The sequence below is a fragment of the Drosophila sechellia genome, chromosome 2R, assembly GCF_004382195.2.
Source record: "Drosophila sechellia strain sech25 chromosome 2R, ASM438219v1, whole genome shotgun sequence".
NCBI classification, from domain to species: domain Eukaryota; kingdom Metazoa; phylum Arthropoda; class Insecta; order Diptera; family Drosophilidae; genus Drosophila; species Drosophila sechellia.
The window spans coordinates 11105006-11133004 of NC_045950.1; the positions used below are offsets into that span (position 1 = coordinate 11105006).

At 43.4% G+C, this 27999-nt stretch overlaps 2 protein-coding genes across 3 annotated transcripts; one reads left to right on the plus strand and one right to left on the minus strand.

Annotated features, from left to right (window-relative positions):
- Positions 1–295: 295 nt before the first annotated feature.
- Positions 296–27999, plus strand: LOC6609241 (nephrin). Of its 2 annotated transcripts, none has more exons than XM_002033895.2 (12): positions 296–701; positions 21898–22425; positions 22542–22712; positions 22795–23085; positions 23271–23570; positions 23697–23987; positions 24047–24349; positions 24422–24706; positions 24783–25064; positions 25152–25954; positions 26021–26425; positions 26657–27999. In XM_002033895.2, the coding sequence occupies exons 1-12, from the start codon at positions 662–664 to the stop codon at positions 26663–26665; spliced, it is 3708 nt and encodes a 1235-aa protein (XP_002033931.1). In that variant the 5' UTR covers positions 296–661; the 3' UTR covers positions 26666–27999. The 2 variants fall into 2 exon arrangements, with proteins under 2 accessions (XP_002033931.1, XP_032570630.1); XM_032714739.1 differs by having other exon boundaries at positions 26042–26425.
- LOC6609242 lies at positions 5655–6170 on the minus strand. Its single transcript, XM_002033896.2, has 2 exons — positions 6074–6170; positions 5655–6005 (listed from the first exon to the last, which is right to left on the minus strand). Exons 1-2 carry the CDS (start codon positions 6134–6136, stop codon positions 5715–5717), a joined length of 354 nt encoding a protein of 117 aa, XP_002033932.1. The 5' UTR covers positions 6137–6170; the 3' UTR covers positions 5655–5714.

The following is a 27999-nucleotide window of genomic DNA, read 5'->3' on the forward strand; positions in this document are numbered from 1 at the left end:
AGATGGAAACTGTAATTTTGCAGCTAAATAAACAAGTTTTTATTTCTGAAATGTAAATTGAACATAAAAAATAATAAAAAAATATGAGACCTGTTTTACTTATAAAGCATATATTGTATCTTATATATCTGCCCTAGCGGTGACATGAACCTGTTACTATGTTTATTGTCTGTATAAGTTCGATGCCAACGTTTTGAAGTGGGTTCCAATGTTCGAGTTCGCTTCAATCTCTTGTGAGCCGCGCTTGGACCTGCCAGCTAAAAGATACAGATACTTTGCGTTTAGTCTTGGTCGGTCTGCGCGTGGTCTCTGTTGACAAACATTGGTGTGGCTCTCCAGTAGCGAGTTTATAGTTCAAAGTTATTGCGCCGAAACATACGAAAATATTACGAGCAACTAAATAAATAAATAAATACTTGATGGATATTTAATAAATCGCAGACAGCTCGCATATACTGCTAGTGGGAAATAAGTGCTTGGAAAATATGTTCTGCGAAATGCCTTGCAAAGTGCGGCCAAGCCTAGAATTGGCTAGAGCTTGTTATTAACCCGAAAGATACAAAACATAACAATCTGTAAACAAGTTAAAGTGAGCAAGTGAGTGAGTGAGTGAGTGTGTCGCAAGCCTACAACAAATTCCAACAATCAAGCAACCTACAAGATGCAGTTTTGGATAACTCTGACATTTGCCGTGCTCTTGGGTGAGTTATCGTCGAAAAGTAAAAATTGAAAACATATGAGCCGCCGCATCCGAATACGAATCCAAATCCGAAATGTAGCTCATAGATGACCGCTTGCAAAATGTCTGCGGCAAAAGTTCATGACATTTGGCGCCCGGGCCAACAAACACAAGAGCACACAAAAGGAAGATGAGTCTCTTGGAGACGGGGACTCCTCCAGTGGCAGTCGTATCTTTCCATATGAAATGTGGTGTGGGTTTATAGAGGGGGATGGCAGTATGGCTTTATGTCTAGATACTCCTTTGTCTGCTTGCTGGCTGCTTGGTTTTTGCCAGCGATTTTTAGTTTGTTTGCCGTTGACATTTAAACACTTGTTTTTTCGCTTACCCAGTCAACGGCGACTGCGGCGGTTGCTGCTGCTGCTGCTGCTGCGGTTTTTGCCTCACAACAAATAGATGTAGAGAATAATTTTCTTGCCACAGCCAAGTGTTGCTTTAACACACGGGTCGCCCACCAAACGCCGCAAACCCTCCTTTTGGCCATCCAGCCATATAGCCAGCCACCCAGTTAGCCAGTTAGCCAGCTAGCTACCAAGCTTTTACATGCAAAAAGTTTTTCGTATAAATTTTTTCACAGTTTCAGTTATTTTCCTCAACAATTTCTGCAGCCTCAACTTTTATTTTTTCCGCCTGCTTCGGCTGCTGTTTATTTGATTTATGCGACATAATTCAGGCGAACTTTGTGGCACACATAATTTAATTTTTGCCATCACTTCGTGGTGGTAAGGGAGTTGCAGAATGGGAAAGGTGAGGAGACCAAACCGAACCGGACCGGCACTTTAACTGACAAACATTGTTTCCTTTGCTTTTTAATTATTTTTACCTTCGCTACTGGGATGACAAAGTTGGCGCTTTTGTCTCGCATAGTTTGAGTTTTATTGTCGGTATTTGTTCATCTGTTAATTGAATACTATTTGCATTTCAAATTTGTATGAAGTTAAAAGTTACCATTTCAAATTCGTGCACAAGTCGAGTGCTAATTGCGGAGTGTTAAGAGTTTATGTTGCATTCAACGCGTGTATCTATTAACTGCCTGTATCTGTATCTGTATAAAACCAAACTATCTGTTTGTTTTTTCTAATGCTACATGACGAATTTATTAGTGTGCATTAAAAATTCTTCATTAGCGTATTGTGAGTTCGAGAAGGAGAAAAGACAGCGGCGCTAAGTCAAAGATTAAATGATTGTATTATGACGCGAGATTTATTATATTATCGTACCAAAGTTATAATACTTTAAAGTTTATATTCGTGTGAAAAGATATTTCCAGAATCTTTCATCTAATTTCGGTCGAAGACACTTTCGTAATCCATCGGCGTACATACATTTGCCATATTCATTCATGCTATGACATATTTCGGGTTCCGTGCCTTTAGGTAGATCAATCGGAGTAACATTTCTGATAATATCATATGCACATAATCCAACACATTGGAAATTTATATCCTTTAAAGAGTGCAGTCAACAGCATAGCAGTCACCTTTTATAGGAATTTTCGCTCGTCCCATCGAATAAGTTGCCTCAATTATTGATATTCACGTTAACTTACATATATCGTTTCCTTTAAAATGAAAATTTGGATAATAATTCTGTTCGGTGTATGAATATTTTACAGGAATTTTTAAACGCTTTCTTTAATTATTGTTTTACGTTGATCTTTTTATAATTTGCCTTTACAAAGAATTCCGAAAAGCAATAAATTTTAATCAGTTTAGGTAAATGACATTATTTAGAGTAGTCTGTAAATCGAAAGTTCAAGCATTATTATCTTGGATGTTCCCAATGCAGCTGGACGAATCTATTAGTGAGCATTGAAAATGTTTGATTATCGAGCTGTGAAATGGCGGGCTTGAAAATAGTAAGCGATGCTAAAAAATCGACCATAAATCATGTGAAAAGTGTTCATGACTAAGCGATAAGTGTCTTTATTATACACAATTGTGCTCCCTTAATTGTGCGTGACAACACTAACTAACGATTTAAGCCGCTTAAATAGCCATAATTCTTCGAGATATATGCAAAAAAAAAAAAACTTCGCAGAACTGCGACACTTACCACTGATGTCATGTTGGCCATATAAAAAATGAAACCCAAAACAAAAGCGCCACAAATAATTAAGAGTAGGCACCTTGAGGTACCTGACAGGTTAGCCAGATCCTTGCAAGGAGCTAACTTCCTTGTGGCATTATAAGCACCTGCCCCTCGATGAACTCGCATATACGGAAAATGCAGGATACAAATACAAGGTTTTGCACGCGTCGAAAATTAATACAGACTATACAGCTGCAAAAGGCAAAAGAGCGCCAAGAAACCGCTGGCCAAAAGGCAAAATAAACACACAAAAAAGAATTAAATAATACAAAAAGTAAAAAAGGGAAGCGAAGTTGGCAAGCTGCTAAAAGACGAAACACACCTGCCCGGGCACACTCCAAAAATTTTCATTCACCAACCTACGAAATAAGTTTCATGCCCGCACATATCCACACTGTTTTTATTTTGCCTCGTCTTTTTTTGTGGCACAACCTGAAAATTGAGGATGTGGTTTGAGGCGCCGCCGGAGGAGAGTGCGGAATTCACAAATCTCTTTTACCCACATTGAGAGCTCGTAGTCGCAGAGATATCCGTCCATATGTACTGTCAGCTTATAATCCGCAGACGATTTACATAGGCAAATTGAATTAGGGCTGCAAAACCTCGGCAAACAGTGTGGACTTAAAACCCGATTTGGCTTAATGCCGCAGCTAAAATGTGTTAGCACACAACTTTTCAGCATAAATCCTTCAACGGCATACTGATTCGTAGTGCATTGAACTTACTTGCGGCTTAAGCCCAAGCTAATCGGTTGCCCAACTACTGCCACTTGGCCAGCACATATGTATGTAGTTAGTATGTTAAAGCCACTTGCTCTGATTAAAAGCGGCAAAAAAGCACGCAGAAAGGAGTTAAAAAAATGAGTGCAAATTATATGACGAACGGGTTATGGGTTGCGTACCAGCACTCTAAGCCATAAAGAGCAAATGATGTTGGTACTAGCCTACATAAGGCGGCTCTTCAACTTGCTAACTGACCGCATTTGGCCAGACAGAACGGAACGGACTGGAGAGGCGATTCCAAGGTATCCTTAGGCCCAAGTGCTCACCTTATTACGAGGGTTTGCCCTTTAATATTTTCCACTTTCCAAAGGAGCGGCGAATTGAACTGCAAAACTATGCAGAACTGTGAATAAGATCAAGTTGATAAGCTTAAATGCCTTTAAATTAAAAGGAATATCTGGACATAATAAATAAATCGTCTTAGTTTTAGTTCTTAGTACTTGGCTTTGATAAACTCCCCATCTGATTAACCCTGCAGCCTTGGTAGCACCTTAAAAAAAGGGTGCATTTTTGCCACCTCATGCTCGCAGCTTTTTCCCAAGAAAATTGCATTCCTTGGCGGGATATATTTGTACATACCTATATATAGGTATATTTATCAGCCTGCATCTGCATCGGAAAGTGCCGCATAATTACAACCCCATTCGTAACTTCTCATTTGCGAAACGCTCTTTCCATCGCAGACTTTGTCCCTGGATTTCCCCGCATCTGCTGGATGCCAAAGTAGCGACCCCAAACACAAAATGCTGGTCATTTGTTTTTATGTAAATACAAAATGTGCTGCCATCTTGCTGTTTTGTTAACTTGGCTCATGCACAATTCCCACTCCATAGTAGCTGAATTCCTTTTTGAAGCAGTATTTATTTGTCGGTTGGTGTAAACATTTCTATTTGGGCTGGCAGTTTTTGGTCAAAAGCGCAAAACATGTTGCCTATTATTTTTTGTGCAAATTCACTTCCGCCACCAAGCCGAAAATGAGCAACCGAAAAGCAGCAGAAAATTGCTCGCAACTTCTTTGCTTGAACATTTTCTTTTGTGCTGTAAAAATAAATAAGAGTTTATGAAAATTTGCCAAAGAGTATCAGCAACCAAAAAAACGGAACAAGAACAAAGTGGAGTGGAGTGGCTTTTCCTGTACCACCATGGCCTGAGAACCATTGTAGCCGAAAAGAGCTAAAAAGCTAAAAATCTAAAAACCTGCCCATTTAAAAGGCGTTGACACTCCCCGCCAATTCGAATAAACACCCAACCACCCACCCGCTGCAAATTCGTGCTAACGAGTTGTCGTTGTTTGCTTTTCTCAACTGAAGAGTCGGGTCTTCAATAGGCCCATGGTTCCCCAAGCAAACCCCACTTTCCCTCCCATCTTTGTGCAAAATTGAACCAATTTTTTTTTGCTCTTCCTCTGGCTTTTCCTATGTTTTTCCTATGTTTTTGTTTTCTACAAACATATTCTGTTTTTACGGCGCTGCGTTTTTTTTTTCGCAGTACTTTGCACGTCAAGTGAGTGAAAACTCAGCGCTGGAGATTGCGATTTCCAGCATGAGTGTGAATGCGAATGCGCTTTCAAAGCTCGCCTGCTGTCTATTCATGCGTGCCACACATCGACAGTGGGTGGTGGTTTGTAGGTGGGTGTGTGGTGCTGCGTCGGTGGTGCAGGGCACCTCACTTGCCACTCATGTATCTACACGCATGGGGAAGGGCGGATTTTTACGGATGAGCCATGCTCATGTAATTGATATTGTTGTTCTTTACGTTTATGTAGGATCATAATCGTTGCTTATCATAGCTAATTCTGATTTTAGGGCCAATGCTGATTAGGTATTATGCGTGTGATTTTATGATTATTTTTAAGCGCCACTCATGTTTCTTTTAACAAGCTGAATAAATTGATTTTCCGCTCTGCTGAAAAGTTTAAAAAGAGTAACTAAAATGCGTAAGTTTGGAAAGTATTTCTAGTACACCTGTTGGCATTCTTAAAAGCCAAGTTGTGTTATTGTGTTGCACACTTTATGTTGCACTTCGAAACTCAAACAATGTAGTGTTATCAAAGATATTATATCTAATGTTTCAATGTATTTTAAACACGTTCAGATACAATTTTACAAGTTGAATTCCCGTTTCAAGCACTGGAACACCAAATAACCAAGCTCACATTTGTCGCGATGCGATAGTGTGAGGCAGGGTTTTACCTTTACACCATACTTATCATAGCTCTCCGGTGTTATGTTTAGTACTTTCAAATCGAAAGGAGTTACCACACCATTGGCAATTATTTCAAGTTTTTCCATTTGACAGTGGTAGAAGCACTTCACTCGACTGCTGTGCGGAAAATTTTCGAAGTAATCTGGGGTAATGCCCAGTTTTTTAGCACATTCCTTTGCTTCAGATTCCTATGAATTGCAGAAAATTCATATAAAAATTCGTTACAATTTAAAAGCTACAAAATACTAATACTCACGAATAAAGCAGATGACAGCGAAGCGACAGCCATCAACAGAACCAGGCCAATGAATACTTTCATTTTGAGAACTACTAACGATCATGATTAGGCGACTGCGCTTTTATACCTTCTCCGGATGAGATATGGCATAAGTAGCTAACATTATGACCAATTTTAATTTTTTCTAATTTACATCTTTGACCCTATTTTCGTGTTTGAAACTAAGTTTTTGTATTTCTATTGTTTTGTACAAGCATTTGAATGTAAAGACGATATATCCCTATAATAATATAATATTGTCACATTAACCCATTAAAATTTATGAATATCACGTGAAGCAAATTGCTAATATAAAGGCGTGGTAACTGCAAAACAGTTGACCAGTTCCTGCTAATCTTGCTGATGTAGTGTCACCATGTACTGCTTATTTACCATATCCCATAGTCAGCTCGTGCTCATCGCACTTGGCTTTCCATCTGGAAGTGGAAGTGGGTGTGCGTAAGGTGTCAGTGGCACCTACCACGTCGACGTCTCGTACCAGCTGATACTCCTACATCAGCGCGAGGACCCCGCCCTCTTGCCAACCAGTCTTGGCCAGCAGATGATGGAGCTGGGGATGCAGATGGAGCCGAGGTTGCGGTGTCTGGGCCTGTTGGCTGTTTTCTGTCTTCCGCTGGCGAACTGTTGACTGCCAGCTTGCTTGCCACTTCACGGTGATGTAGGGGATGGCGGATGGGTGGGTGGGTGGTTGGTGCTGGTGGTTGGTGGATATACAGCCGGGTTTCCATTGCATTTTCGGTCATTATTCAACGTCATTGCAGTTTGCTGCTGCGGTGGCAGCTTCAATGATGCATAATTTGTAGCGTTATATAAATGCAAACTGTGTTGATATTTTTTATGCTAATTGCATGCAACTAAAACTTACACACACATACACATAGCCAGCTCCCTGTAATTACATGAACCCGTGGCAAAAAAAGAAAGTTGACAGTTAGGTGGCGTCAACGGCAGGTAGCAAACAAGTTGCAACTGCAACAGCAATTGTTGTCGCTCCTTATGACGCGACAGTAACGAGCAAACACAAATATACAAACAAATATACATATATGCATGCACACATGGGTGTACAGTTAGGTGTTTGTATCTGATATATGCAATTATGCATGACGCGCTCTTTCAGATCTTGAAAAAGATACAGTCGCCACGGAGCAGGCATAAAAAGATATTGGGTTAAAGATGTGTAACGTGCGAAGTTAAAGATTTTCTCCATTGAAACTGTGCAGAAACAACTGCGATTCGCGAGCGATTTCAAAGGCGAATGAGGCAATGAACTAAAAATTAAACCTTTTATGTGTAGCTTCCTTTCTGCCAATTTATATGTTAAATCTTTAGAAACCCCACGAAACTGATTTTATTACTAGCAAGCTTAAGTTTAGCTAAAGATCTCTAATGCATCATAGGAAGCCTATTTAATAGGATTAACCATCGAAGCAATTTACTTGCCAATAAAAACGAAATTAGCTTGGTCATAAATTCTGCTCTAAAACTATTCAAACATACTAACTATAGATCAACCCTATACCAACTCCATAAGAAACTATAAGTCTCTTCAAATGCCCATCGGTAAGCCAATTGAAATAGATTGACCACCAAAGCGGCCTACTTAGCAATTATTGTTTTATTACGGATAAGAAGCAAATCAATTTAGCCATAAATTCTCGCTTGCCAACCCGTGATTTATGGGGGGGATGAGTAAATAATTGGCATATAACGCCGCCTGGTAATTAATTAAGTTTAGCCTAAGCTGACGGCCAGCGTATTGCCAGTGTCATAAAAAACAGCACTGCCATAAAATGCGATGCGAATTACATGAAATTACGCAGGGGTGGCGGGAGTGGTAAAAAATGCATGCGAGAAGCGCTTTCAATAAATTATCAAAGCCGAGTGAGAACCCTCCTCGATGGGCAATTGAATATGCGATTTCTATGGTCATTAATCTCGTGCATCGGATACGCCGACTGCTAAACAGCTCCTCTAAACTCGATTGCCAATTTGACTATGCAAATAGTGGCTGGAGTTGAATGCTCCGTGTTTTGTGACTTGCTTTGCAAGTGCTGCCAATTAACAAGCCCTACACATCGTAGCTAACTGTTTGTGTGTTTGCCCATGTGGGATATGTACATACGAGTATATATGTCTGCGAATCGATATTTACTCAATTAATTTATAACTTCCGCCAGCAGACAGAGATGGCTGGCGAGGCAGAGCGAGAGAGAGCGACAGAGCGATTTTTCATTCATAAAAAAAGGCTGGCGAACTGATGAAGCTCCGCTGATGTCGCTGCCTGTCAGCGTGTTTTTCAAGCCAACTTTGCCCGCTCTCCACTGCACAGGAAGCAATCATCGTGCTACAAGTCATATTAACTTACGCTGGGCGCACAAAAAATAAGTATATACCCATCTGGAGGGGGGACAAAAAACTCTGAGGAGAGACGACGGATCCAGAATCACGGCAAAAACAGAAGCAGCAGATGGGAGCTGAGAGTTGGTAACTGGCAACTGGCAACTGGGAAGATGGGGCTGTTGAATTTGGACCCGATCCTGGTCAGCATATGTTGTCCGGCCAGTTTGCGCATGCGAAAGTTGCACTCGAAACTATCAATGAAGGAGGACCCAAGTCCGAACCGGACCTGTTTTCCCCTCGATATGTATACCCCTAGCCCCCTTTGAATAGGGGCTACCAGTCGAAAATGCGAGCAGGTGCACCACTTACCCACACTGGCAAACATTTCATAATGATGGATGGCCAACACAAACACATAGGCGCGCCTAAGCCGGTTTTCTCTTTTTTTTTCTTCTGTTTTCGAACAGCGTCAGTTGTTTGTATCTTTTTGTTTTGTTAGAGTTTTTTCCTCTTATTATTTCTCGTGTTGCCTCAATTAAACTGCCAGGGACGTGGTCGAAAACCCACAAGAGTGTACGGTAACTTTTGGCCAACTGAAAAAAAAAATGAGACTTCTGAAAACTGAATTAATAATGGGACGCGTCAATGTGAGAATTATATCAATTTTCAGTTGCAAATGCCGATAGGGGAGGGGAGTGTAAAGTTAATATTTAGCACTAACGAACTTTTCATGGAGTGCCCTCCAAACGGATGATTGATGGTTTAGATTCGAGTTAATAGAATGACAATAACCGAGAAGCCGTATGAGTGATGAGGGTGTGAGAATACCAAATTGCTAGGGACAGGATGTTTTTGTAAAGATAACATGAAAAAATATAAAGTATCTGAAGTGAACGCTTGAAAGATACCTCGTTCGGATCGTGAGATACAAATGTTTAATGACAAACTAGGATAATAAAGATGGAATTTACCTATATATATATATCTACCTATATTTCGATATAGAATTTCGAAGCTGCGTAATCAATTTGTCCCAATTTCTGAGGCTCTCAGAACTCCAAAGTGTTATTGCCTATAGCTGGCGGCGTTTTTGATTCGATTTGATTTGGCTCCACGGCGGTGTTAATTTTGACAAATGAACATTTTGGTTGCTGGGCATGTAGAGCATGGCGCATGGGGCACAATGGGCCAGCTTATCTATAATTTACATGTTCTGACTAAACTGGGACTCCACACAAAGCACCATGTTGCCTTTTGTGATGCCTTTTGTCTTGGCCTTAAACTAATCAGCTCGCAGCCATTAATCTGGCCATAGTGTCTAGTTTCGATGCAGCGGTATCTCGATTATCTAACTTTCAAGAGAGAAGTTGTAGTCGCACCGAACGCTATGCTCGAGCAGTTTTTCAAAATGCCGCCAGATAACTTGAATTTCTGGCTCTTGGGTGACGATTCGACTGGCTTAGTAGTTCTGTATTTTTTTTGTTTTTTTTTGTATATTTTTGGTGGACTCATCAAGAGGCAAAAGTGCAAAATAAAAATGGGTTTTATGCCCCGACATTAAAAATTTGTGTTGTCTTTCAAATGGGAACCGCTGACAATTGCAGCCATGTTTGAGGTTGGCCCGCATCTGTTCACACGCTGCCTACATAAATCTCGAAAAGTTAATGAACGCATCCTTGAAAAAACAAGCATATTTGTACACAGATATATGGATAATGCCGACATTTTGCCCGGCAATCAGCCGACCATTAAGTTTTATAAAAACAAATGGGTGAGCACACGGTCGGTCTCTCAGTCAATGGCAAAGTTTTTAGCTGCATACATAAATAAAATTAAACAAATGCTAACAAAAACAAGAAGAAAAGTTTAAGCCGGGCCTGAAGTGTGCGGGTGCCAAAACAAATGGCATAAAATACGATCGCTTGTGTGTATTGATTTAAATAGCAAAATATGTATTTTTAAAAGAGGAAATGGTAATTTTCTTCAAAAAAGCCATCAAACTATGGCATATGCCAACCAAAATCGCCATTTCCGATGTATGTATGAGTTTATGGAGCTCATCATTTTACGTATTAATTTGCATAGCCATGAATTCATTTCTGTTGTTTCGTTCGAATATATGTTCTGAAATTTCGAATTTACGGATTTTTAAGTTTTATTTTTATTTTTTTAATTTTGTAACATTTCCAAGCACTCATTAGAATGCTGTATTTTTGTATTTTTAGCTAGCATATGAATCGGGTTTCCGTTCGAATAGCGCACTGAATTTTTAATGAACATATTTTTAGGGGTTTCATAATGTTGATAGAGTCGACTAAACTAATTTTGCCTCACAAAAACAAAGTTCAGAGCTTCAATAAAAACGGCAAAAATATGTTGTTTGACCTTTTGGCGAGACAGGCCCGACAAGCCAACTCAAGTCAGCCAATGTACCGCTCGGGGCCCAGACATTATAATTATGCAGCTGCCACATGCACGGGGGCATGGAATGGAGGAGCAAGTTGCTCGGAGTGGGGCAAGAGGTGCAATCGACAGCGGTGCAAGCGACTTCTTGGCATTTGAGCCAAGCGACAAGTGCAGCCGTCGTCGATCGCCGTCGTTGGCCAATTCAGTGCGGCATTAAACTAAGCCGTTTCCAAGCCAAGAAAGCAGTCAAAGCCAGGTGCGTGCCTTGGGTTCGCAAATGCCCAGACACAGACACAGACGGATCCGACTCTGAATCCGACTCGGCCATAGCCATACAAACTTACATACTCACTCTGCTCTAGCTAAATTTAAATTCAGTTTAATATGCGCCGTCGACATTCCACAGTCTTCGGGTGGAGACGTGTTTCTTTCAAGCTACGAATAGCAAGTTCTAAAAACTACAACAGTATAGTGAAAGTTAAACACAAAGTGTAAAGTGCAGTTTGCACAACTAACAATTATTGACTATAGTAATTATTTACTAAAATAAATAATTATTCCATATTGTTCTGGTAATTGTTATATGTGGACTTAGAACAATGAATCAAAACGACATACGTTCTCAGCGACAATGTGAACAAGACGAGCGCCGGCTCTCTTTACAACGCAACAATGCATACTTTTCTTTCGTCTCACCGCAAATCGGTGATCGAGCACCCTCACTTTCAACTAACTCGAAACTTTTGCCCTCAGCGAACGACAGACCGCGTTCTTGCTCTCCCTCTCTGCCTGCTTCGGCTCACAAGTCGTGGAGCGAAAAGACCGCCTCTCCTACCCCGCTCCTCTCGCAGCGCCAAACGACCGTCCCGGGTAACTGTAACACTGCAATAACGAGTGCAGTGACCTCACTGGCAACTGCCACAACATCAACTTCGTCAGCGGCCCAACTAATTATCGCTGTGCCAGCTGTAAATAATTCAGCAGCACTGACCGTTTGCAACAACAATAATGCACGTAAAGAAGAATCAAAACAAAAGCAGAAGTCGATTTCGACTGTGCAGACTGGCATGGATCGCTACATCCAAATCAAGAGAAAGCTCAGCCCTCAAAACAATAAGGCAGGTAATCAACCCAAAATCAATCGAACCAACAACGGCAATGAAAACTCTGCAGTAAATAATTCAAACCGATATGCTATCTTGGCTGATTCTGCGACCGAACAACCCAACGAAAAAACGGTAGGGGAGCCAAAAAAGACCAGGCCTCCACCAATTTTCATACGAGAACAAAGTACAAATGCACTTGTAAATAAACTCGTTGCTTTGATTGGTGACAGCAAGTTCCACATTATCCCACTTAAAAAAGGAAATATTCATGAAATAAAACTACAGATCCAAACAGAAGCAGACCACCGTATAGTGACTAAATACCTAAATGATGCTGGTAAAAACTACTACACATACCAATTAAAAAGTTGCAAAGGGCTACAGGTAGTACTTAAGGGCATTGAAGCAACAGTGACACCAGCTGAGATAATTGAGGCTCTGAAGGCCAAAAACTTTTCTGCAAAGACAGCTATTAATATTTTAAACAAAGACAAAGTTCCGCAGCCACTATTCAAAATAGAACTCGAACCAGAGCTCCAGGCACTAAAGAAAAACGAAGTGCACCCAATATACAATTTACAGTACTTGCTACATCGGAGGATCACCGTGGAGGAGCCGCACAAACGTATCAATCCAGTTCAATGTACTAATTGCCAAGAATACGGCCACACCAAGGCATACTGCACCCTTAAGTCCGTATGTGTTGTCTGTAGCGAACCTCATACTACCGCAAACTGCCCCAAAAACAAGGACGATAAGTCTGTGAAGAAATGCAGTAACTGCGGGGAAAAACATACTGCAAACTACAGAGGCTGTGTGGTGTACAAAGAATTGAAGAGCCGCCTAAACAAACGTATTGCCACAGCACATACATACAACAAAGTCAATTTCTACTCACCGCAACCGATTCTTCAACCACCCCTAACTGTCCCAAACACTACTCCAACAATTTCTTTCGCTAGCGCCCTAAAATCCGGACTAGAAGTGCCCGCCCCACCGACAAGAACTGCTCATTCCGAACATACACCGACAAACATCCAACAAACACAACAAAGTGGCATCGAAGCTATGATGCTATCCCTACAGCAAAGCATGAAAGACTTCATGACGTTCATGCAAAATACTTTGCAAGAGCTCATGAAAAACCAAAATATCCTGATTCAACTTCTTGTATCTTCAAAATCCCCATAATGGCTTCCCTACGGATATCTCTGTGGAACGCAAATGGCGTTTCACGGCATACACAAGAGCTCACACAGTTCATTTACGAAAAAAACATCGACGTAATGCTACTATCAGAAACGCACCTCACAAATAAAAACAATTTTCATATACCAGGATACTTGTTCTATGGTACAAATCATCCAGATGGTAAAGCTCATGGAGGCACTGGAATACTCATCAGAAATCGCATAAAACACCACCACTTAAACAATTTTGACAAAAACTACTTACAATCTACGTCCATAGCCTTACAACTCAACAATGGTTCAACGACTCTAGCCGCAGTCTACTGCCCACCGCGCTTTCCAATCTCTGAGGATCAATTCATGGAATTCTTTAACACACTAGGTGACAGGTTCATCGCAGCGGGTGACTATAACGCCAAGCACACCCATTGGGGATCTCGACTTGTGTCGCCAAAGGGTAAGCAATTGTACAATGCGCTTACGAAGCCAGAAAACAAGCTAGACTATGTATCCCCGGGTAAGCCTACATACTGGCCAGCAGACCCAAGAAAAATCCCAGACCTGATCGATTTTGCAATTACTAAACATGTCCCCCGCAACATGGTCACCGCCGAAGCACTAGCAGATTTATCATCAGATCACTCACCTGTTTTTCTAAATATGCTAACTCGCCCCCACATCGTCGACCCACCGTATAGACTCACAAATTTTAGAACAAACTGGCCAAGGTATCAAAAGTATGTCTGTTCACACATAGAACTAATGACGGCATTATCTTCAAAGGAGGATATAGACAAGTCAACGGAAACTCTTGAAAACATTTTAGTCTCGGCTGCAAAGGCTTCAACCCCGCCAGTGACGTATGCAAAACCAAACTACATCAAAACTAATCGCGAAATCGAGCGGCTGGTATTAGATAAACGACGCCTACGAAGGGATTGGCAGTCTAATAGATCACCAATTACTAAGCACATGCTTAAGATAGCCACACGCAGGCTTACCAATGCTCTCAAACAAGAGGAAAAAAACAGCCAACGTTCATATATCGAGCAACTCTCTCCCACCAGCACTAAGTACCCTCTTTGGAGAGCTCACAGAAACCTAAAGACTCCAATAGCGCCAATTATGCCACTCCGAAGTCCCTCTGGCACTTGGTTTCGAAGTGATGAAGAAAGAGCCAGTGCTTTCGCTGACCATTTACAAAATGTATTCCGACCAAATCCCTCTACCAACACATTTATTCTCCCTCCTTTAATAGCAGCCAATCTAGATCCTCAAGAACCCTTTGAATTCCGACCATGTGAACTAGCAAAGGTTATCAAAGAGCAACTGAACCCAAGAAAATCGCCTGGCTACGACCTAATAACTCCAAGAATGCTCATCGAACTCCCAAAGTGTGCTATTCTTCACATCTGCCTGTTGTTCAACGCAATCGCCAAGCTTGGATACTTCCCTCAAAAATGGAAAAAGTCGACCATAGTAATGATTCCAAAGCCAGGAAAAGATAAAACGCAGCCATCATCATATAGACCGATAAGCTTATTAACATGTCTTTCAAAGCTGTTTGAAAAAATGCTACTCCTTCGGATTAGCCCTCATCTTAGAATAAACAACACACTTCCAACACATCAATTTGGCTTTAGAGAAAAACATGGAACCATCGAACAGGTCAACCGAATCACGTCAGAAATTCGTACTGCTTTTGAACATCGAGAATACTGCACAGCCATTTTTCTAGACGTCGCGCAGGCATTTGACAGAGTGTGGCTCGATGGACTTTTGTTTAAAATAATCAAGCTGTTGCCCCAAAACACACATAAGCTACTGAAGTCATACCTATATAACAGAGTGTTTGCAATAAGATGCGATACAAGCACTTCACGCGATTGCGCAATCGAAGCTGGAGTGCCGCAAGGCAGTGTACTGGGTCCAATCTTATACACCCTGTATACGGCGGATTTCCCCATAGACTACAATCTAACAACCTCCACGTTCGCTGATGATACCGCGATACTCAGTCGCTCGAAATGCCCAATAAAAGCCACGGCACTCCTATCCCGACACTTAACATCTGTAGAACGATGGCTTGCCGACTGGAGAATTTCAATAAATGTTCAAAAATGCAAGCAGGTTACCTTTACCTTAAACAAACAAACATGCCCACCACTGGTCTTGAATAACATATGCATTCCACAAGCCGACGAGGTAACATATCTGGGAGTTCATCTGGACAGGCGGCTCACTTGGCGCAAACATATAGAAGCCAAATCGAAACATCTTAAACTTAAAGCAAGGAACCTCCACTGGCTCATAAATGCTCGCTCTCCACTTAGTCTGGAGTTCAAAGCTCTTCTATACAACTCCGTCTTAAAACCTATCTGGACTTATGGCTCCGAGCTGTGGGGCAACGCATCCAGAAGTAACATAGACATTATTCAGCGAGCACAGACAAGAATTCTGAGAATTATCACTGGAGCGCCGTGGTACCTTCGAAACGAAAACATACACAGAGACCTAAAAATCAAATTAGTAATCGAAGTAATAGCTGAGAAAAAAACGAAGTATAACGAAAAGCTGACCACCCATACAAATCCCCTCGCAAGAAAACTAATCCGAGTATGCAGTCAAAGCCGGCTGCACCGCAACGACCTCCCAGCCCAGCAATAAACTTATTAGGGCATTAATGAAAAAAAAAAAAAAAAAAAAAAAAAAACTATCACTAAGTGAAAGTTAATTAAGTTAGATTAAGATTTGAACACTTATTGTTAGTCTCTTAACACAAAGGGAAGATTCAATAAATAATAAAAAAATTAAAAAAAAAAAAAAAAAAAATATGCGCCGCGAACTGAGAGGCAAAAGCCCACGTCTTTTGTGGTCTTTGTAGAGCCATTCATATGGCGGTTACCATTCATAAGCCCGTAGTTTTTTTCATATGTATATGCCAGGTATATTATAGCTATATCTCTTTTACCTGTTCACAGCACGTAGGTTGTGTCGACGGCTCTCTTAGTTAGTTTTGCCCCTCTTGAACTGGTTTCGGCTTTGATTTCTTTATGAGTCTATTGCTGGACCGTTTTTTACTACCTCTGGTGGCCAGCTTTTGTCCGATTTTGTTTGCTCAAATAGCCAACCGTCGACGTGGAGACCCTCGTGGGTCTCCCAAGAGTGTGGAAAACTTTTACAGGATATTGGGGGAGAGGAGAAAAAAAAAAATTAATTTGCCATGGTAGCAAAAGTTTAACCATTTGCAGGAAATCACCGCACCGAGTTTTACGATTCTACTAAATAATATTTTCTTGCATATCTTAAGGAAGAGATCGCGTTGACTTTCCCTTTCATCCCATTTCCTCGAACTAAATTATTTTATATACTTAGATGCTAGGTGCTCCAAAGGGGGTTTTTATGATTTTCAATTTATGACTAATAAAATTTGTAAATTTTTTTTTTTTGGTTGCTGTCTTAGCCTTGTGGGTGTTCAAAACCTTCTAACCCACGCATATGGCAGTTGACAAAACTGGTTGGTCGAGGCGGATTGACAACCGGAGTGGCTTACAGTCATAAAATCATCAAATCTATTACTGTTCTCCCTGTGTTTTTATTACATTCGACATCGAGAAAAATTGATTTTTATTTTTCCCGCCCCACCGAATTGGTTTAATTTCGACGCATGCTTTTATAGTATTTAATTCGTTATGTTTCCTTGTTTTTTTTATGGCTGGATGGCTGAATAGTGGATAAATGTATGGTTTTACTAAAGTCTTATACTGTGCGGGCAGCATTTCCGCTGCCAAACACTTTAATTCAACATTTTAGCTGACATTCCTGACAAATTCCCGACTTGCTATAAATTCAGATATTCGCATACAAACTGACCAAGCCGCAAAATACTTTCAATTTCGCATGGAAAAAAGTTTACTCTTGCGGTGCAGCAACAATTTTCAAAAATATTCTATGGCATAGCCGAAAAAATAGTTGACACAACCGAGCGCGGGGGGAGGGGGGGGCAACATTTTTGTATTAATTAACGAAAGATGAAAGTCCCGAAACGGGAGGGTCTTCACTCGAGAGTCGGGGTCACATCCCCATCCAATCCCAGTTTGTGTTCATCTAAAATGCTCATGAAGCAGAAAATAATTAATGTTAATGCCTTAAATGGAATCGGTGTGGCCTCTTGGACGCTCTAATTTGTGCAGACCGCAGAGTTCATAGCAAATTAGTTGATTAGTTTAACGTCGATGGGGCCGAATGGGTCCGAATTGCCGGCTCTTGGCATTTGATATTGGCCAGACCGGGTCCCATTTGTTCAGCTGCAAATTTTATAATTCAATCAGTGCTCAAACACACACTGTGCCGCCCAGACAGAGACTTGGTAATGCGGCAATTGGAGGATCAGGATGTTGCGGCTGATGCGGGAGGGGCACAACAATAAACAAACATTTCGAGGTCGTTAAGGCTCCTTGATCCCCAGACCCACCGCTCCACTCCCCTCCATCATACTCACACTCTCGATTCGCGTGATTCAAATGCGTTTTATTGTGAATTTATTAAGCGTGCCCAGGGCGCACATTAAAAGCCGACTGGTCGTCGGTTGACACTCAAGTGAGGGTATGCGGGTTGCCGGCGATGATTAAGGCGGTTCTGGGTCAGCAATAAACTTGGCCATAAGCGGAGCATCCAAAGCCACCGAAATTTGGGGTTTCAGTTGGAGATGGAGATAGTAACTGGCTTACCCTTGAAGGCAACGGAAAGAGTATTTTCGTTTTGAGATTAAGATCTTTCGACAAAATTCATCTTAAATTTTTGGTATTGGCCTTGTTGGAAAGTCTCCCAATTCTGAAAAAGAATTCCACTCTTTATACCAATTTCATTAAAACCCTCGCCAACCAACCATCTGGCTTATATCACCATGAGGACAGACAGAAATCCCAGCGACGTCAGAGTGGCTAAAAACCGCTTATGTGTCGGCTGAAAATCGGATCGGCTCACATTTTAGCCAAGTCTAAGTCGCTCTCTGCCTTCGTAGCTCAGCCCACAGCACATGTGGAAAATAATTGTTATGGCCGTACCGAAATCCTTTCCCTTGCCATTTAAAACAATTTGAAACACTTTGCCGGCGCTTAACATGGCTGACAACAAATTTGACACACCAAAAGCCGCTTTAATCAATATAATAAAAGACATTTGTTCACTTACCAAGCCAGTCAGCGAACCAGCAAAACGAAAAAAACAAAAAAATTGGTTAACAGGCGCAGATAAAGTACACAAAACGCAAACAAAAAATTTAATTAAATTTATAACGCAAAGCCGCAAAACCCAGAGAGGAGATTTATGTGCCCGTTAATTTTGTCAAAGCGAGTAGATGCCGGCTAAGTGTCCTGCCGGCTAAAAGGAGTGTGCACATACAACCATGCCGCCACCACCACCAACAACAACAACAGCAACCACTGCCATGAGAAGGCCAAAAGCAACAGCAAACGAACGAGAAAAAACCTCACCGGATTTCCTGTGATATGCCACAATATTTTCCATTAACGCGCTGGAGTTACCAGCAACTGGCATCGTGAGCGAATAAACTGGAAACTGGTCTCGATAAGGAAAGCGACTGAGCACACGCAGGAAAAAAAAGGAGCGAAAGAGGAAAAACAAAAGGGACAAATGTGCGTTGCACCAGGCCACTTCACTTTACTCCGTACCCTGGCTAGCTGGCTGGGCACTCGATTCTGGATTGTGTCTCTAGGCCTCACAGCCTCTCGAACTCAGCATCTCACCCTCTGCGACAGTTGCCGGCTTTGTATGAGTTAATGACTTGTAGATAGTTTAACTTACAAAGCAGCCAGCAGGCCATCTAGGCCCGATGCTCAAGTCGATGGCCAACACGAATGGCAGTGGGCTAAAGAGAGCCCAAACGGGCCGGGACCTTCGAGTGCGATTGCGTTGCGTTGGCCATTAGTGCGACATCCGGCGTTGCGCTTCGCTTGGCTTTGCCACACGTAACTACTCACGTTAGAGATGCGCGAAACACACTTTGGCAATACCATCATGGTACTGATAATAACAAATACAGAAAAAATCCTTTTCTTTTAAAAACGATCCTTTTCGATCAGTAACTCAGCAGAAAACTGCAAAAGTGAAAATGGAGTGCGGCTAATGAAAGCCAAATGCAGACCAAACATTCGCTTAGTAATTCAGGCATCTCTGGGTCCTGCGTCCTGCTTCCTGCTTCCGGCCAGGACCTGCAGAGCTCGAAAACTATTAGCAGGCTTTTGAGGCCAATGCAGGCCAGCACACTCACTTAGCTTTCGGCCAGGAATCGACTTTGGCATAGGCTCAGCCGCAGGCACATAGGCAAATCCGTAGGGGAAGTGCTCCTTCGAACCCTCATATCGACATCGTCATCATCATCATCATCGCCATCATCGAGTATGGACGTACGCTTTGCGGTTAAGCAGTTAGTTTAGTTTGCGTACAATTTGTGGGACCAGTTGACAATTACAGCTGCCCCTGGGTACCCAAACTTCCCGGCAACTTGGCCACTGACCACTGGCCAGAACGACGGATGGCTGGATGGCTGGCTGACTGGATAGCTGACTGGTTGGTTTGGAAACCCATGAATGAAATGCTAAACCGGTTGGGCCTTTCCGCCTGCTGCTCATCTTTCATTTACTTTGCACTTACTTCACTCAGTCGAGTGTGTGTTTTGTAGTCTTTCCTTCTTTTAGTTTGCTGGCTGCTTCTTTGCTTCCTACTGTCACACTTCAAGGATTTCTTTGTTGGCCATCCTGGCCTCCATATGTGTGACAATTACCCTCTGTATGTTGTGTGTTTCTTCGTGCCAGCGGGGTGGCTTTCCTGTCGCTCCTGCGTCTCGCCGCTCTCTTGGCCATAAACCCACAGTGTCGTAGCCTTATAACCATCTACCCATCTACCATAAAGCCGTCTTCCCATCTACCCGTCTTCCTCCCGTAATGACACTAAATGAGTTGTATGCAAGTTGCAGCGGGCTGGGTCTCAGTTTTCTCTGTTTTTGTCGTCATTGTCAGTGCAAAAACCTGTCAAGTTGCGCTGTTTTTTGTTGCCTTCTTTTTTTTTTGTTTTGGTTAATTGCCGCAGGAAATGTTCTGGCAGTGGCGAGTTGGTCAACTGTCGCTTGGCTTAATTGCTTGAACTTTAACCGGCTGAAATGGCAGCGAATGCAAATGGAGGCGCCCTCAAAAAAGAATGACTAACTTTGCTACTGGGTGGGTGGGCCACCTTATGCTGGCCACATTTCCGTTCCGACCCAATTCATATCCGCCGCACTTCTTCTCGTTCAAGACCATCTTGTCCGCTGTCTTCTCCGACAAATAATCAATTAATCCGCCGACGGAGTCCACGACAGAAACGTTTGTTTTGTTTATTTGCCCAAGCATTTGTGGCCACGATTCACGCAGCGCACAGTGGCACCGAAACCAGTTTAATTGAGCAATGTTCGGCGAAATAAATTAATTATAAATTAAACTTGTTTCGATTTGGGAGGGGGAATTAAGAATGTTATTAGAGATTTTCGCTTGATAAATGGCCAATTCATTAGTCGAAGCTGGGCGGGATTTATCTAACGCAGTCAAGGCGACAGTTGTCTTTAGCTGGGTAATTTATAGGAGCTCTCGATCGGCAAATGATTAATAGCGCATTATTCGCCAGCAGGTTATTATATATCTGTATAATCTTCCATTTAATTGCCTGATCGGAGCAGTTCGAAAATGGAACTTTCTCTGGCACCCACACATCACTTACGTTCCGATTTCCCATCGCATCAGCGTCAGTGTGCGTGAGTTGTCAATGCTTTTATATACCTATGTAGATTGCCCTAATGCTGATTAGGTCGACGACATATAGACACACACTCATGGGCATAAAATATACATAAGTACATACGTACATATATATACCGAGTGAGTAGGCCGCTCAATTTGGTATCGAACGTGGCCCGGTCGTTTTTCCTAAGACATTTTAATGCTAATGAGCCGCAAGCTGTAGACCTACTTTAGCCTAGGTGTGGGCCGATTCAGCGTCAAACAGCCTGGCGGAGAACAGAAAAGACCAATGGACATGGACGGACAGACAGATAGATATACATCCCATGTCTCAATGACAGCCTGAGAGTTGAGTTCCCTGCCCGGCTGGCACATGTGAGTCGAGCAGCGGAAAGGAAACAACTCGAATCGAATCGAATCGTATTGAACTGAAATCGGTGGGGGGAAATAAAAGAAGTTGTACCAAATTAGTGCGATGTGACTGAGCGACGTCGTCGGGGCTTACGCTTAAGTAATGTGTGTTTTATGTGTGGGCCGTAAAACTGGGTAACCATCGCCATCTGACTCCGTATCCGATTCCGACTCTGACTATGACTCTGACTTCGATTCCGATTCCGAATCCGATTGCGAGTCCAACTGAGGGCCCTGTCAGGTCGACATCCATGTCGATTCGATGCCAATTGAACTGTTCCCATTGCCGATGCACTTGGCAAACTACGTGCGCAAATGTCGAACGTGCCGATTAACCATGCGAATTTCCTTTCCATCTCGTTTGCTTGTACACGGAGAAAAAACTCATGTATTTACGCATCAAAATAGCAAGTACACTAAATAACAGAGCCTATCGTATATGGTTTCAATTTCAATTGATAGAGCTTAGACCTTAGAACTAGATTCCTTAAGTTGAAATTACTAACCTACGTCTTCTTTTCCTCTCTGTACAGCTACGACCATCTGCCACGTAATGGCCGCAGTTACTGCTCCAACTCCGGCTGCTCAGGTGGCATCCCCACCTGTGCAAAAGTTTCACCTGACGCCCCACGATCTGCAGATACTCGAGGGCACCGACACCCTCCTGCGCTGCGAGGTGTCCAACCGGGCGGGAAAAGTCCAGTGGACCAAGGATGGCTTTGCGCTGGGATTCTCGGCGGTAATTCCCGGATTCCCACGCTATTCTGTGCTGGTGGATGCCAAACAGAATGCCTACAATCTGCAGATCAAGAACGCCACGCTGGAGGACGATGCCGAATACCAGTGCCAGGTGGGTCCTGCTGCTGGAAATCCCGCCATTCGTGCCAATGCCAAGTTGAGCATAGTAGCTGCTCCGAGTAGCATCGTTATCGAGGGCTATGCCCGGAATGCCCGAGTGGAGGTGGAGGAGCGACAGAATCTTACGCTGCACTGCATCGCCGAGAACGCCAATCCGGCGGCGGAGATTTTCTGGTTCCAGGGCGAAGTTCCAGTCTCCACGGGTGAGTTCAAGTCATCTTATATTCATAGCTACTAACCTATAATAATAAAAAGTATATAAGCTTTGAATCAATATCAAATTTATGACAAATTTTGTGCCTATTTTCTCGCCGTGTAGCCCCCATCGTGACGGTGAATCAAACTGCCCCGAAGCGATTCACAACTAGCTCCACTTTGCACCTGCAGCCGCGCGCCGAAGACGATTACAAGGAGTTCTCCTGCGAGGCGCGTCACAAGGCTCTGCCCCCCGATGTACCGATGCGCGCCCAGGTGCAGCTCTCCGTACTCTGTAAGTGTACGCCGGATTGTCGTCCTTTGTGTGTGCGTGCCGGCAGAGTTCCTAATCCAAAATCCCTTTGCCAACCCCACAGATCCGCCCGGCGCTCCGTTCTTTGAGGGCTACAGCCAGGGTGAGACCCTGCATCGCGGCCAAGAAGTTCAAATCGCCTGTCGTAGCCGCGGCGGCAATCCCCCCGCCCAATTGACTTGGTACCGAAATGGCGTGGCCATCAGTTCACCACAACGCACCTCGGGCCGTCTGTCGGAGAACGTTTACAAGTTCACCGCCGCCGCCGAGGACAATGGGGCTAATTTGGTGTGCGAGGCCAAAAATCTGCTGGCGACAACTCCCCTGCGCGCCGAACTCAATTTGACTGTCTTATGTAAGTTTTCCTGCCAAAGCAAAGCCATAACCCATATTTACTTTTTCGGGGGCTATTTTTAAAGCAAATTGAAGTAGAAATACAGAACATATGCATTAAAGCCTATATTCACTAATTTCTTGGCACAATAGACTTGTGATAAATGTTTTGATTGATTAAAATATCAACATTTTTTCACTGTGCAGATGCTCCCAAGGATGTGTATCTGAGCGGCGCCAATCAGGCCAAGGTCGGCGATTCCGTGCAACTGAGCTGCGTGACAGCGCCTTCGAATCCCCAGGCCCGGATTAGCTGGTCCATAAATGGCAGACCGCTAGACAATAGCACCTATAAGACGACCAGTAGCTCCGACGGTGGCTGGGTCAGTAGTTCCAACATCAGCTTGACCATCGATTCGCAGAGCAGGACTTTCATTGCCGTTTGCCACGCCCTCAACACGGAACTCACTCAGAATGTGGTGGGATCACACACCGTGAATGTGCTTTGTAAGTTTTCCCAGCCCTGACACCAGTTAACTACCATGTGATCTTATCGAGAAACTATTTCAGCAGCACTTGACAGATGTAATTAAATTATAATTTCATTATTTTTTCCATTCACCCCCTTTTCAGACCCCCCTTCGCCGCCCCTGTTGACGGGCTATAATGATGGTGATATCCTTATCTCGGGATCGATTTTGAAACTTCAGTGCAGTTCTGCTGGCGGCAATCCTCCACCGACATTGCAATGGTACAAAAACGATAAGATCATTAATGCTCCCTCCAAACTGGTGGACAGTAAAATCACATCCGAGCTGTCACTTTTGGTAAACGCATCTGATAACAATGCCATCTATAAGTGCAAGGTTCAAAATGCAGCTATTGACATACCACTATTCGCCACCAAAACATTGGGAGTTCATTGTAAGTAGCGGTTATTTTTCTATGGGAATAAGAAATTAAAGGGGTACTTCCCATCTTAGTTCCTCCCGAAACGGTTAAGATCAGTGTGGTGCCCAAGAATCTAGTGCCTGGCATTCGAGCCAAGCTGATCTGTGACTCCAGCTCTAGTAATCCGCCGGCGAAGATTAGCTGGTGGAAGGATGGCATTCCCGTCGAGGGTCTTAACTTGGCCAACAGGCCCGGTCTCTGGGGCGGTTCGGTGTCCACGCTTGAGATGTACGTCAACATAACCCAGGATCTGGATGGCATTGTCTACACCTGCCAGAGTCACAACGAGGTTCTGCAGCGCAGTGTTCACGAAACCATTAGCTTGGATATACTTTGTGAGTAATGCGGATAGTTCATATATCTTGGGGAGGTCAACTAACCAAGCCCTAAACCCCTAATTCCCCCAGATCCCCCCAAATTCGAGACGCCACAGAGCACAACCTTCGTGGGCGTTGAGGGAGCGCCGTTCCATGTGGAGCTGCTGGCCAGCGGAAACCCCATGGTAATTAGCTATACCTGGACCAAGGACGGCCTGCCCATTAGCAGCAATAGTCTGAGCGGGCAGCGTTTGATCTCCGACGGACCTCGTCTCAATATCAGTCGTCTCAGTCGCAATGATGCGGGTGTCTACATCTGCGAGGCGCTCAATAGCCAGGGCACCGCGCTGCTGGAGATCCAAGTGGCCGTGGAATGTGAGTACTAACTTGGCTCCAAAGCTGACCCCCAAGACTGGAGCTGATTTTTTATTTGTTTCACCTCAATTCATAGATGCCCCCACAATTACGGCGGTTAGCGAGGGTCGCAGTTTTGTGCCCGGCGAACCGGCGGTCTTGGCCTGCCACATTCAGGCTCGCCCGCTAGAGGCCGCTCATGTGCGCTGGTCCCGCGACGGCTATGATTTGGCCACGCGCACCATATCGAGTTTTGAAAATGGCACCGCCCTGCTGCAGATCGCCAGTGTAGAGCGCAGTGATATTGGCAACTTCACCTGCATTGTGGACAACCAAAGAGGAGCTCCCGCGGCGCAAAACGTACTTCTGGTGGTGCAAAGTAAGTGGTTTTACCAAGGCTTAATCATAAGTTTTAAAACAAATGGTTTGCTAATTATAATTTTGTATATATTTTTAAACCTTCTAGCTGCCCCTGAAATTGACCACTCACCCGGTTTCACCCGCTATGCCGCCCGTTTGGGAGTTCGTGCCCAGCTAACTTGCAGATCCTTGGCCTCGCCGCAGCCCAGTTTCATCTGGCGTCGTCATGGCAAGGATCTCAAGATGCAGCGGCGCAATAAATTCAAGAGTGTTGAACGCCAGGTGGATGCCCTGAACTTTGAGTCAGCTCTGCTGATCGAGAACACTTCGCCGGATGACTATGGTCAGTACGAGTGTGTGGTGCGAAATGCTCTGGGACAGGCGAGTACCACCCTGGAGTTTAGCAAACCCTCCCGCCCGGATGCTCCACTGCAGCTGAGGGTGGGCAACGTGAGTGATACGGGTGTGGATCTGAACTGGACTCCCGGCTTCGATGGTGGCATGCAGACCTATTTCCGACTGCGGCTCAAACAGCACGGCGAGGATAAGTACAAGTACGTGGACGCCAAGCCTGGATATCAGAACATATCCCTTGATGGCCTGAAACCAGGAGCAACCTACTACTTCTCCGTGATGGCCGCCAATGAAGCGGGTGGCAGTAAGTTCATGCCCGATATCAAGTTGACCCTCAGCAAGGGCTCGCAGCCCCATTCGGCGGAGTACACCGAAAAGGACGAACTGCCCAATGTGATGATCATTGGAATCACCTCAGCAGCTATGGTTCTGTTGGTCCTGAATGCTGCCCTAGTGGCCTGGTTCGTAATCCGCCGGCAGAACAAATCCCAGAGCGAAGCGGAGCCGAGCAACGATGATGTGTACTCCAAGGATGACAGTCAGTCTGTCTACAAGGTAAGTGTTTCGCTCGATTAACCCACTAATCAAATCTAACCGACTAAATTTCGAAATTGTAACCAGCTGCCCATCACTGCTTTGCAGGCGGATGTTCAGAAGAAAGCAGCCGCCTCCACATATCTCGTGGAAAACGTGGACATTATCCAGTCGACGGCGTATCCGCCGAAATACCAGGAGAGCTCCATGTGCACCCCGCCCTATCCGCTCTGCAATCCGGACTTCACCCGGACCCTGCCGAATCCCAAGCGGCACAGTCAGCGGAACAGTGCCACGGGCATGATCGAGGGCATGCAAATGCGCTCCAAGGACGATCACATGCTGATCTCCAACGGACTGTACATACCATCACCGTCGCCCGCCTCCTCCCTGGTGATCAAGGGTAGCTATATATCCTCACCATCACCAGCGCCGCCAGCAGATGGATCGTACTTCAATATGAGCGACAAATATATGTCCTATCCGCCGGTGGTAAGTTGAAAACCTGAAATAAGTTCCTCTAGATACCCCAACCAACCTTATTTTTTTTGTTGGGATAATTATAACGAAATATTTCGAAATTTATGCTGTTTCCCATAATGATCCAGATCAATCTTGAGATTTTCCCACTCCCCAATCATTAACAGCTTGTTAGAAACAACCTGTATTTATCGCATTTCTAACAACCTCTCAACCTGCCCGCTTCTTTCCTCTCATCCGCAGACTTACTAAGCCGTGCTGAGCATCAATGACAGCCAGAAACTACCCAACCCAGCCAAATCCAGCTAGACTGATTGACATACATCATTCATAATCACCATCGGAATCACGAAACACGAAGAACTTGACTGTCATTTCGTTAGGATTGGTTGTCGTTGGCCATTGCTGTTGCTGTTTGGTTTTATTGAATGTTTTATTTTTATTTTATGCTTGTAATTATTACTATATGACGTTGATTATTACGGAGCGCAAATGGAGAAACCATGTTGAGTGTGTTTTGAGAAAAGACATTTGCATGCGGCGCTCGAAGGCTGTGATAAGTACCTGTGCCCAAAGCTCTGGAGACGTTGGCAGCAGCACCACCGCAACTCGCAGATGGAAACACGCAGGCCAAACGTTTGCCACAAGACCAATTCATTCGGTGCCCCCAACCCACAAAAAAAAACAGAAAGATACACCCATCAATTGGGTGTAGAAGAGGGGCTCGGAATATTGGTCTGGCCACGGGGCAGGTGCGCAACCCGTTCTACAGAAATGCCTGCCCTCCACCCACTTTTAGTCCACCACAACACCTGAACCCGAACATCGGCAGAAGCAGCAGCATTTTAGTAGACACCACAAAACAAAATAACAAACAAAAAACAAAAAAAAATGAAAGGATGGGGAATCGAACGAACAACAGAACACTCTCAAAATATTAATTCGTAGTAAGGTCTCTCGATATTAAGTAGTAGGAATTACGCATTTTAGCATTTAGCATAAATATTATGGCGAGTCTGTCGAGTCGTGACTCAATCTCATTAGCAGTTGTTCATGTTTAAGCTATAGGACATACCAATATTTATCAACATACGTACTAAAAGCATAAACATAAATGAATATACAATATACACACACTCTCAACGAAGACCGTAACGATTCGAAATCAGCAAAACGAAACAGCGACGACTTCAATTATATAAATATTTTTAAGTGTGACTTTTGAGCTAGAGCTAAGGATCGAGACGTAAAGTATATTCAAAATACATATTTACAGCATTCAGCGACATTCTTTTTATCATGCATGACAATAATTATATACATGGTAAAGAAGTTGATGCATGCACGCGTGAGCGCCAAAAATTATGCTAAAGAATTCTATAAATACAAATTCAATAAACATGTTAATTATAAATTAGACTCCAGCCGCATTTGCATTTGAATTAGAGAAAGACGCAGCAGCGAGCTAAGTATGTGTGTAAAAAGAAGTTCATTAAATAAAGTAACTATTTATATTTAATATCTAAAACAATTAATGCAAACAGCGGTAAATATACAGAAAAAAAAACAACAAATTTTTGTATCTT